The sequence below is a fragment of the Eptesicus fuscus genome, chromosome 11 (genome assembly GCF_027574615.1).
Source record: "Eptesicus fuscus isolate TK198812 chromosome 11, DD_ASM_mEF_20220401, whole genome shotgun sequence".
Classification (NCBI taxonomy): Eukaryota; Metazoa; Chordata; class Mammalia; order Chiroptera; family Vespertilionidae; genus Eptesicus; species Eptesicus fuscus.
This window is the reverse complement of record NC_072483.1, coordinates 72,946,209-72,958,438: the sequence shown is the minus strand read 5'-3', so window position 1 is coordinate 72,958,438 and position 12,230 is coordinate 72,946,209. Positions and strand designations below refer to the sequence as shown.

Below are 12,230 nucleotides of genomic sequence, written 5' to 3'. Positions count from 1 at the left end.
CAAGAGAATGAACTAATACCTAGAAAATCATAATGGACAATCTTACATTGGAAGGCTACATCACAGTTAAAATGGCTACATGTAGCCCTGGCCGGTTTTTCTCAGTGGTTAGAGTGTCGGTTCTGAACCAAAAGGTCTTGAGTTCGATTCCTGGTCAAGAGCACATACCTCAGTTGAAGGTTTGATCCCAGCCCTAGGGCACATGCAGGAGGCAACAATCGATGTGTCTCTCTCACATCAATGTTTCTCTCGCTCTCTCTCTCTCTCTCCTTCTCCCTCTCTCTCACCCTCTCCCCTTCCCCCTCTTCCTTCCCTTCCTCTCTCTCTAAAAATCAATGGAAAAAATATCCTCGGGTGAGGGTTAAAAAAAAAAGCTACAGGTAACAACATGGGTAAATCTCAAAAACACATTGTTGACTAAAAGAAACAATTTTCAAAATATTACAGTATGATACAATTAATAGTTTAAAATCATGAAAAAATGCTATATGTTGTTTATAGATCGATGCATATGTGGTACAAGTGTAAAAACATGCTTGTTAAGGATAAATACCTAGTGCAGGGAGATGGTTAACTTTGCTGAGTTGGGGGAGAAAGGAGAGAAAAGAATGGACTTAGATGGGGTTTACAAGAAGTTTTAACTGTATTTCTTTTTTTTAAAAGCTCAGGAGCAAGTTTAATTATAAAATGTTAAGATTCAAAGAAGCTGCGTAGTGAGTACCGAGATATTTATTTGTTCTATTTGTCATTAGTTTAAATAAACCAAAAGTAAGATGAAGACAACTGATTGAAAATCTGTTCTAGGTGCCCAAGCAGTCAAGTAAAGTATCCCTTTTCCCACCCAGCCTATCCCACTTACACACCTTCCTTCATCTCCTCTACCAGAGGTCCATCTGCTATAGACTCTAGCTCAGTGGAAGGCAGTGCGTAGGCACAGGGCTGATAATGGCATTAAGTGGAAGTCAGCTGAGACTCAAAACATTCTTCCTGCCCGAACTGGTTTGGCTCAGTGGATAGAGCGTCAGCCTTTGGACTCATGGGTCCCAGGTTCGATTCTCGGACACATCCCCAGTAGGGGGTGTGCAGGAGGCAGCTGATTGATGTTTCTCTCTCATCGATGTTTCTGACTCTCTCTCCCTCTCCCTTCCTCTCTGTAAAAAAAATCAATAAAATATATTTAAAAAACAACAACATTCTTCCCTGTGTGCCGAGCCAGCACGGCCATGGGTGAACCTGTACTCAGCCCCACATTGGGCGCCATATGTGCCGCGCCAGCACAGCCAGGTTTGGTGAGCCGGAGAGGGGGCGGTGAAGGATTAAGAAAAGACAGACAAGAGAAGAAAGCTAGGGCTGGGTGGGACGCTGCCCTCTCTGATGGAGAGAGAGCACCATGGCCTGCAAGCCAAGTCTTTATTTTATAGCCAGATTCCAGGAGGCAAAGTAAGGGTGTGGTCAAGATGTTTACAACATTCTCGTGAGTTTCGAATCTACTCAATTACATGCACCTGATCAAGCTTTGTTTCCTTGCTGCACCTCCCACAGCTTATATCACTTAGCCACGTGGGACCACAGATTCGGACCATAAGGTCAAGCTTACAACTGTAGCCTTTGGCTATAATTGTGTTGGGACTTACACATGGCTTTGCCACGAGAGGATTGTGCCCTCTCATTAGTCCCATGCTTGAACCTTTCCAAACGCTGTAGTCGCTCTCCACATCCCTGTTCTCATACACTCTGGGAATACTCACAGCCAAGCTTGTAAACCCTAAACACAACTGGATGATTTTCCTTTGGAGAAAAGATATCCCAATGTTGATATTTGTGGGCCCTCAATGAAATCTGGCACATCATTGGTGCATCTTAGAGTGAAGCCCATCAATTCAGTGCTTCTCACAGCGTAATGTGTCTTGTGATCTTGTTGAAATGCAGATTCCAAAGGCTGTAGTTTATAATGGGGCCTGAGATTCTGCGTTTCCAAAAGCTCCCAATGAAGCCAGTGCTCTAGTCCCTTTTGCGTAACACTCAGCCTCCACCCAATTATTTTACAGCCTCCTTGTCCTTAAATATGAACAGATTGCTAAAGTAGCCAGTCTTTAGAGGATGGCTAGTAACATAAAAGAGAGACCAAACAAATTAGCATAAAGATACACCCAAGGAAACAGATCAAAGCAGAAAGGAGAACTAAAAACATATCCTATATAATAAAAGGTTAATATGCAAATAGACCAAACGGAGGAACAACCAAACAACCGGTCGCTATGACATGCATTGACCACCAGGGGGCATGTGCGGAACATGGCAGGTTTCGGCCATGGCGGGATGGTGGAATAGGGGAGCAGGGGTACCAGACCAAGGCAAGGCACTGGTTGCTGTCATCAGGGCAAGCCTCTGGTGGTTACTGAAAATACTTTGCTCCCACGCACCGTGGTCCCATGGGCGCTCACACCTGCTGCCGGCCCCAATCGCTCAGCACCATCAGTGGGTACCAGGGGCGGCTGCTGGCCCCAATCGTCCCTCAGGGCTTCTCCACCTCTCCCTGCTCCTGCTGCAGGCTCCAGCCCCAAGCATCAGCACGTGGGAGCAGCGGCAGGGAACTGGCAGGGAACTGGGCCGCAGCAGACAGAGGATGGGGTGCCAAGGCAGGAGGGGCCGGGCGGGGGTGTGGAGGATGGGCCGAGACCCACCCCTGTGCCCACCACAGCCTCACAGTCCACAGTAACTTTCAAGGTGCACAAATCGGTGCACTGGGCCCTTAGTATATTATAATGTCCTCAAAGAGAAGATATTCCTATCCATAAAACATATACTATGCTCAGAAAGATAGAAGATATTCCTATCCATAAAACAAGGATCAAATAATACGGGGAGGGCCCAGTTGGGGGAAAAAGATATTGGAAATTAAATATGCGTTATTTAAAAACATTAATGTCAAAACTTTAACACATAATTTGGGGGGGACCTACAATGTCGTGAAGTTTATCCATGGCTGGTAAGTAAGGAAATCTGTTTTAAAGGGCTCTATGGGCCTTGAGGACAGGTGCTAGGGTTGTGTTTTTTTGTTTTTGTTGTTATTGTTCATTTTTTGGATCCTAATCCCCACCTTCGGCCCAAGGGCACTTAGCAGAAAATAAATGAACTAAGTTTGTTAAATTCTCCCTGGAGGAGACACACAGGCAGAAGGTGCAGATGAAGCACAAATATGAGTTCAGATTCCTTGCATAGATGAGTAAGAAAGTCTGCGTGGCAGCGGTACTGGAAGGCGAGGGACAAGGCAAAGATAACCCTGTTGGAGTACCCGGAGGCAGCTCCCCAGGCTCAGCATTGTAGGCATGACAGGAGCCCAAGGAGGCCCATCCCAGGTGCCTTTTCACCTAGATGACTTCGCATTCCTTTCCTTCGTTGCCCTTTAAACAATTTATAGTTGTATAATTGAGAGTTTATTGACTGTTTGCTCTACCAGACTATAGCTCCACTAGGGCAGGACCTGGCCTTCTCATTCACCACTGTACCCCCAGCACAGAGCAGGAGCCCACTACACAGTGTTGGAGAAATGGGTGCCACTGGACAATCATTCGTGTGGCATGAGGAAGGAACACATCGACAAAAAACAAGCTGAGAGCAAAGCCGGCTGGTAGATGCCAAGGGCGAGCTACTTGCGAGTTCTCTGAAGTGACAAGACCGGAAAGATGGAGCAGGACCTCTGGAACGAGCGAGCGAGCGGGAGGGAGGGACTGGACAGTGAGGCGGGCCTCGGGACCTCAGCGAGACCGGAGCTCTACAGGAGGGGCGGGACCAGACCCGGTCTCTAGGAAACTGGAGGTGGGGAGGCGGCATCGCAAGCACAGCCCTCCGGCCTCCCGCCCCCGCGCGCCTGCGCGCGCGCGCACGAGGGGTCGAAGCGGAAATGGCGCCGCGGGGCCGCGCGTCCGGGCGGCGAGCGGAAGTGGGTGTGAGAGCGGAAGTGGCCGGCTAGAGCCGGGGGCTGGGCGGGGACCGGTCTTGTGGGTGAGGCGGCAGCAGCAGCAGCGGCGGCGGCGGCTCGGCAGGCGGGTTCAGGCATCTGGGGCCAGGTCGGTCCGGTGGGTGGGTGGGTGTCTCCACAGTCAGTGCGTGCATCTTCCCCTTCCCCTACCCCGATCCCTCTCCCCTTCTTCCCTAACCTCCTACCCCACCCAGACCCCTCCTCAGGGGGCAGCAGGGCCGCTCCCTCTGTCCTTCCTTCCCTTACCCATCCTCACCCGCCCTTGTTTCTCCTTCCCCTGCCCGGGGCAGCCGCCGCCATGATCCTGCTGGAGGTGAACAACCGCATCATCGAGGAGACGCTCGCGCTCAAGTTCGAGAACGCGGCCGCCGGGTGAGCGCGCGCGCCCGGGGACGGAGGGTGGCGGGGGAGGCAGAGTTGACCCCGGCAATCCCAGCGTTCAGCCCCCCGAGACGTGGAGGAGAGAGATGGGGGACCTGGCTGGGTGTGGGGACTGCCCCGGCGCAGTAGACGTGGGAGGCGATTGGGTGCGGAGGGGTGAGGGGCAGAGGTGCGTGGGGAGCGGCTCCGAGGAGGATGCGGAAGCAGTGAGTGGACAGGAGTGCGCGTGCTAAAGGGCAGGAGACCTGTGGGACGTGAGGACAGCCTGGGCCGGAACTCTCATTGGAGGATGCCACTGCCCTCTGTAGCAAGCATGGGACCTCTTTCCCTCCGTATTCCCCGTCATTGTTAGGAGGAACCGAAGGCAGCCCGTACGGATTGGGTCGGAAGGAGTTCTCGGGAATCCCCAGAGCTGGAGGAGGGCAGGAGATGCAGGCCCAGGTCTTTCGGCCTTCTCGCACCCCACCCCAGCTCCTCGTCTAAAGGAGCAGGAGGGGACACCGAAAGCCGACCCAGTCTCCAGTCTCGCTGCCAGCAAAACGCCATCTCTCTGGTTTCCCTTCCCAGAACCCTACTGTGAGAGACACCGGCCGTTCTGTTACATGTTTCTCAAGCAAAGCTAATAGTCTCCCCATCCGCACCCTTTCCTTATCTCTCTTAGGTTCTCATTCTCTTTTCCCCACCCATTAGGCTTTATCTGGTTATCTTTTACATTCTTATACCAGCTCCCTGATCTGTGATTTCTTCTGTGGTGATTCTGGCCCAGGTACACGCTTGAAAGCGTCCAGTGTGTAAAGGTCTTTTCTACCATTGGCCTTTTTAAACGTGGGCTTAGGACAAATTTCCAAGGCAGCCTTCTCCGTCAAACAGAAGAATCAGTAGAAGGTAACCTCCTCCCCCAAAGCTGCTTTGCTTTTACAACATGAGGCAGGAGATTTTAGCTTCTAATTTTTGGTGCCCTGTGGTTAGTCCCTTTGCCCATTTCCCCATTTGCGAGGATGGGCTTCACATTTTGCTTGCACAGTTGAGGAAATAAGTGCAAACTGTTTCTGGTGAGCATGGAACTAGTAATTGGAAACTTGGTGCTTGGAGATCCATAGATGGGAGAGGGTTGGTGCAAGGGAAATTGTAAGTAGTCATAGGGAACCTGTGGCTTGGAGGCCTTAAAAGAAAGATACTTCTAACCCACTGTGTCTCCTATATTGTGTCTCCTATATCTTTTTTTAACGTATCTTTATTTTTTTTTCTTTATTGATTAAGGTATTACATATGTGTCCTTATCCCCATTGCCCCCCCACCCCACCACCACCACCAGTGTCACCTATATATTTTATAAGGCCACCGATTTTGATCTGTAAAACAAAGAACAGCTTTCCTTGAAGCAATGCGTACAGTGAACAGCAGCTTTGTTTCCTGCCAGGGGCTGCAATTGCTTATATTTTAGGCTAACTTGCTTTTTGTCTTAAGCCTCCACTTACCAGTTCCTTTACATTTTAAATGTTGAAGCGAATCAGCTCAGACTTATTTTGGGTGATTGCTCTCTACTTTTAGAGCAGTGTAGCACACAAGAGGAAGTTAATTAACTTCTGCATTTTCACAGCTGATTCTAAGTGCATTCTCAAGTCCAGACTAGTAGAGAAATGAGACCTAGGTGGTTATAAGCTGGTGCATTTTCAAGTAGGAGCATGCCTAGTACTGTGGGAGTCTGTTCATATCTATTTGTGTACTAATAACTTGTGGTTCCAAAATATAGCCCATTATTTGGAACTTCAGCTCTATTCTTTTTAGAAAATTACTCTTAAAAGGACCAACTAACCATTTTAGAAGACTTAAAGTAGTCACTCAAGTCTGGAAGGCATAAGTTATAACTTCTAGGGGATTTCTTACAAAGTATATGTTGTAGCAGTGTTGGGGCAGGGCAGCAAGGTTTGGCTTTTATTCTGGCCCATCTTCCCTTAGAGACGTGACTTTAAATAAGTGGGCTCAAAACATTCTGCTGAAAAGCTCTTTGAAAATCTTTGAAAAGAGACCGTGATATCCAGTTTAGGAAGTAGGACTTTCCTGGGATTGCACATGTAACACCCTAGTGTGAATTTCCAGACATACAGGTAAGGTGAGGCAACAGTGAAGTAAAGTATTTATGAAGGCACATGCCTAGGGTAGAACTCCCAGCAAAGGTTATCTAGTGTGATAAATCATAAACATGTATGGGCACCAGCAGGACAGAAAAAGGGGGCCTTTCTGAGAGAGCCCATTGGCAAAGTCAGCTAAGGGGTGAAATGTGTTGGGTTGAAGATCAGAGAAATAAATTCAGGAAAAGGAGTAGCTTGGAGGAGAAACCCTGGAGTTTTGAAAGGCTTTGCCTGTGTGGAAACCTGCTGGAGAGGTCAGCTCCACCCTACTTTACTCTTCTCAGAGCAAACCATTTGGGGAGATTATAGTTCAGATCAACCCTCTCCAGAGTGAATCTCCAACTCTGTGATGATCCTATATGGTAGCCAGTAGCTGTGTGTGGCTAGTTAAGTTTAAATAAGAATTAAAGTGAAATAAAGTTAAGTTCCTCACACTAGTCACAGTTCTAGTGCTCAGTTTGCCCATGTGGCTAGAAGCTGTGGTATTTGAACAGCACAGATGTGTAACATTTCCATTCTCGCAGAATATTCTAACGGACAGCAAGCACTCTCCAGCTACTGAAAATGTAAGCATGAGATAGTCTTAAAACAGTTCTGTGGCATATAATTCAGAACACTGGCAGTAACTTTCCTTTTGAGGTTGGTCTTTTTTTAAATGATGCACCTTAGATCATCCTATTGGGTCTTCTTGCCTATGACATCCTACTAAAAGGCTAAATTTCCTTTTGGTAGTCACTCATTGGTTAAAGCAGTCCTATCATCTAAACTGTTTAAGAATACATTTGGTCATGATAACATTTTAATTTGGAGGCAGTTCCGACAAAGCCTAAGATTCATTCCAAGCAAATTGCTTTTTATTTTTCCTACCACACTCCTGGGAGAATGGCTTATTGGAATGATTCATATATCCTCACAAAATGATGATTATTGGTAAGTTGTCTTCCCAATAGCCTACAAACTAAGAGAAAGTGACTGATTAAAAAGCCATACTCAACATTGCAAATAACCTCATGTGCAGGTCTTGTCAACAGCATTGCCTTTTCAGTTAGGAATTCTTACCCAGACCCCCCAATTGAAATAGAAGTAATCTGTCAAGTTAATTAAATTCTCTTGTTACTCTGTACACACCAAGAACTTTTTCAGCCTCAAAAGCTAGGCTGTCAACTTAGCTAGAGTCTGGAGTCCAAGACTGAGAAAATGCTGTCAGATGCAAATTGCTGTTGATTTTAAGTGCATTCTGGCTCCTTGCCACAGCTGTGCATATTGTGGGGAGCTGTGGTTCTGTGAGGGGGAGTGAATCTCAGTAAGCAAGCATTGCCAATTGGTGTGGGTGAGGACTGTGGGAAGAGATATTTGAAAAAGAAAAGGAATAAATTAAATCTTGCTGATACCTTGTTCTCATTCCCAGCTATACTGCATATGTCCTCAGAGATAAACTGGTTTGAAGTGACTGGGAATTAGGACATTGTATGTAGTGGCTGATTTGCTCAAAAGATCTGGTTGGTCTTTTTACAGGTCATTATAGTTACACACTGTTGCCTGTCCTCTGGCCTCCTTGGGACCGCTTTGGGCATGAAGCCCCAGAGCTACACTCCACCAACTGATGACTCCTTCAGGGCAGGGTCTATCTTTTTAATCATCTTTCCCCACCCCCACTGGGCTTCCTCACTTATATATTGTCAGTTTGGTAAGTGTTTTCTTGAAGTAGATAAAGCCAGCTAGCATGGTTCTTCCTTTCTTGAGGAGCTTACTGCTTTTCTGACATTGTGTGAATTGGCTTTTAGATCCTCTTCTCCATATTTTGAGATATGGCTTTAGCAGAGAGTAGGACCACCTCTTATCTAATATGTCCATTTTTGTAGGCTTTACTCAAAAAACATGATGGGAGCCTTATAGAGGGCTTAAAGGAGAATAGTTAAAAAACCTTTATAGTAAGATAGTGAACAGAATTGAATAATTCCTTTAATTCACCTCATGGAAAGGGATAACTAGAAGAGAGACTTAAGTGCCCAAAGGGAATTGATATATTTGGGAGTAAAAAAACTCCAAAATCCTTAATGAAAAAAGGGGATTGGATAATACAGTTGCCAGAGTGTTGTTGTTTTTTTTATTGACTAATTAGTGCCATTCTAGAAGCTTTCTTAGAAAAACCATAGAAGACTTTTTTTTCTAAAGAATTTTAAGGATAGTTCTTGAAACCCAACCTAATGAATATACTATGTTTTAGTGTCTTGTGCTGTCCAGTCAGTAACCCTGAGGACTTCTTCAGCTGGCTTGTACTGCTGATCCATTGCTGATTCTTGGAATTACCACAGTTCCAACACCTTTCCCAATTGTGACTTCAAAGTCTGGTCTCTGACATCACCTAGAAGAAAAACTAGTTTATTGGTCATCTTCTGTAAACCAGGCACTTTGCTCTAAGCTGCAATATGGCTTCATTTGATTTCAAATGTGCACTTTGACAGCAGTTCCCATTTACAGTAGAAACTGCTCTTGAGAGTTACGGGGAGTAGACATATATTCTAAGCATTGTGCACCCAGCACTGGTGATTCCTGACCTTATTTATGATATGTCACACATAGATTGGTACATTTGGGTAAATGGCCTAGCCTCAAGGTCCAGCCACTGGACTGCCCTAAGGGCTGTGAGGATCATTATCTCAGCATAGCTGTAACTTAGTCATAAGACACTGATTACAAAACTTTGCTGTGCCATATCATCTCAGTTAGTCCTCACAACAGCCTTTGAGGTGGGTGTTTTAATCTCCATTTTCTAGAAAAGGAAACTGAGACTCAGTGATATTGGTGTAACATTGCCTGTGCTTACATAGCCAGTAGGTGATAGAACTTGCATTGAACTGTCAGCTCTGAGGAACTTGGTTTCTCTGTGATTAAACTCACCCTCACTATATGAAACTTTAGCAAATGGTAGAACCGAAAATAACCGTTTATCTATTTGGCCTATTAAGGTTAAGAGGACCAAGATGCAGACCAATCTTACACCCCTCGGCTCCATGATATTTTCAAGCCACAGGAGTAAACAACAAACACCTGGTCTTGGAATTCAGACAGATCTTAATTATGGGATATTTCACACTCGGTACAGTCTCCTTGTTGGAGAGTTCTCGGACCTCTCTAACTCCCAGATGACTTCTCTGGCAGACTCCTTTGGCCTAGAGCTCTCTGCAGCCTGTCTCTCCTCTGCAACCTTTTGTGCAGCCATAAATAGTAAACTAAAATATTAATGGCAGTGATTTGACAAATATTCTCAAGTCAGGCAGAAACCACTTAGAACAGATCTTAGCAACTTCTCTCCTAGGGATCTGTGCTCAGGGAACTCTACAGACTAGAGAAATGTACAATTTCAGAGTCAAAATGTTTCTTTGGAACCCTAAGGTGATTTATTTCTAGTTGATTCTTCTCAGTCTGTTAATGAAGTGGGAGAATGAGGAACTCAGTCCTTCATTGGCTGAGTTAAAGCTTAAAGGTTTAAAAAAAAGAAAACCACTACCACCTACTTACTACATGATGCAATGTCGACTTTTATAAATCCTCCACCCTTTCTGGCACAGCCAGCCTTCTCCAGGAAAATATGCTTCAGTGCTTCCTCCTATTTGTGCAGCCTCTTAACATCTCATTCAAATGGGCCACAAATTAAAATGCACTTCTTTCTTCTTTGCTCTTCTTTTCTAGAGATAAGGAATGGTTGTTGGCCATTCCTTGCCTTTGTTCTTGGCTCCAGTTTCAAATGAAAGATCAGAAGCAGTTTAAAAGTTCATCTCATTCTTCTCATCATATTCTGAATTCATTGCTTTTTCATAAACCCACTTGATGCTTCCATTCTTAGAGATACCAACATGTTTTTCCAACATGTTTTTCCTATATGGATGACTTTGATTTTTCAACAGAGCTAACATATACTCAATAGAAGCCAGTTTTCTTGAAAGGTATTGTTGAGCCTCTGCAGCAGCTCTTTTAAATAGTCGAGTCATAAACCAAATTATTTATTCCATTATTTCCCAGCAACCCTGGAGGGCAACTCAGTCTTGGTTCTTTTTACAGGTAAGGGAGCATGAAATCCTGAGCAAGTTAGGCAAGAATAAATGTGAAAATGTGCCTATCTTATCTACTGGCCCATAAAACAAAGTAGAATCATTTGTGTTAGTGGTAGCCAGCTGGTAAACAGTTTTCATTTGTTTCCTACCATCAGGCTTTGAGAAGTGGAAAGAGCATGGAAAGTAGCTTTTCACTGGGGGTTAATTGACTATTATTGTTTATAGCTAGGATGTATGTCATGCTTTCTACGTAATAGTTCAATAGCATTTATCAAATAGAAGTCCATGAACCAGGCTAAGCTAGGAAGCGCACAGAAAGTATTAGGCTTATTAGGCTGTCTGCCTTCCGTGATAGGTTCTTTTGTGTCTGTTTCTTGCTTTATCGTTAGCAGTTCTATGAGGTAGGTAGGATCACTTGTGTTCTTCCATTTTATAGATGGGTAGATCAGAAAATACAGACACATGGATAATAATCTGTCTGAAAATATGGTCCTGGTGAAAAAGTTACAGTTGGAAAACAAGTGCCTTAACTGTTCTCAGCGGTTTCACAATGTTGTTTTGTGCTACACTCTGTATGGAAGTATAGCACTGCAATTACAAAACAAAACTAGGGTAGAACCAGTCAAAGGTGGCTTCATGAAGGAGAGCGGTGAGTGCTTCAGTGATACAAAGGGAGAAGGAAAGATGTGTAGGAAGACTTATATATTGGCTTTGAAATGGAATAGAACTTTCTGTTTTGCTTTATGGCCTGAAATCATCCTTTTACTTGAAATAAATTAAAAGCATCCTATATTCTATTTAGCAGTTTTCCTGCTGAATGTACTACCTCCATCACTACTGTCCTGTGGGGAGGCATTGACCAAAAGATGGCATCTTGTGGTTCATAAATACAAACATGTATATCAGGATCTTAAGGAATTCAGAGCTGAACTACAACACTCTGAGCACCAACCACAACAGATTCCACATTAGCTGGGAAAACAAAAGCTACATCTGTCCTGCTTCCTTTTTTTATCCTCCACCTTAAGTAAATCTAAAGGTTCAGGTGCATGAAAAAATGAATTGTGTATTCAGATCAGCAGTAAGCATAAGATTGAATCAGAGTGGTCTGATCTTAAATTAAACTCAGGAGCCTTTGCAAGTCCCCTTGAAGGCAAGCAGCAATACAGTTATATTAACTAAAGAACTTTTGTTTTGCAGAAACAAACCAGAAGCAGTAGAAGTAACATTTGCAGGTAAGTGTCTTTATCTCAATTCTATAAAGAGAAGACACGCCCTGGCCAGTTTGGCTCAATGGATGGAGCATCGGCCTGCGGACTGAAGGGTCCCGGGTTCGATTCCAGTCAAGGGCATGTACCTTGGTTGCGGGCACATCCCCAGTGGGGGTTGTGCAAGAGGCAGCTGATCGATGTTTCTCTTTCATCGATGTTTCTAGCTCTCTATCCTTTTCCCTTCCTCTCTGTAAAAAAATCAATAAAAATATATATATATATTTTAAAAAAAGAGAAGACACAATTAAAAAATAGAAAACAAATTTGTTCCTAAAACAAGCCTTGACACTTGGAGCACCATCTCTTAAATTGTCAAGTCTTTATGAGGTCTTTATTATAGATGATTTTTTAAAATATTTTTATTTATTTCAGAGAGGGAGGGAGAGGGAGAGAGAGATAGTAACATCAA

General features: G+C 44.7%; 1 protein-coding gene across 3 annotated transcripts in view; it reads left to right on the top strand.

Annotated features, from left to right (window-relative positions):
• Positions 1-3,968: 3,968 nt before the first annotated feature.
• ARPC2 (actin related protein 2/3 complex subunit 2) overlaps positions 3,969-12,230 on the top strand; it is a 29,097-nt gene continuing 20,835 nt past the window's right edge. The window contains exons 1-3 of one of the 3 annotated variants that reach the window (XM_054723453.1): positions 3,969-4,070; positions 4,273-4,354; positions 11,751-11,785. In XM_054723453.1, the coding sequence (XP_054579428.1) occupies positions 4,281-4,354; positions 11,751-11,785 (109 nt within the window). In that variant the 5' untranslated portion in view covers positions 3,969-4,070; positions 4,273-4,280. The other 2 variants (XM_008145178.3, XM_054723452.1) reach the window with 2 other exon arrangements.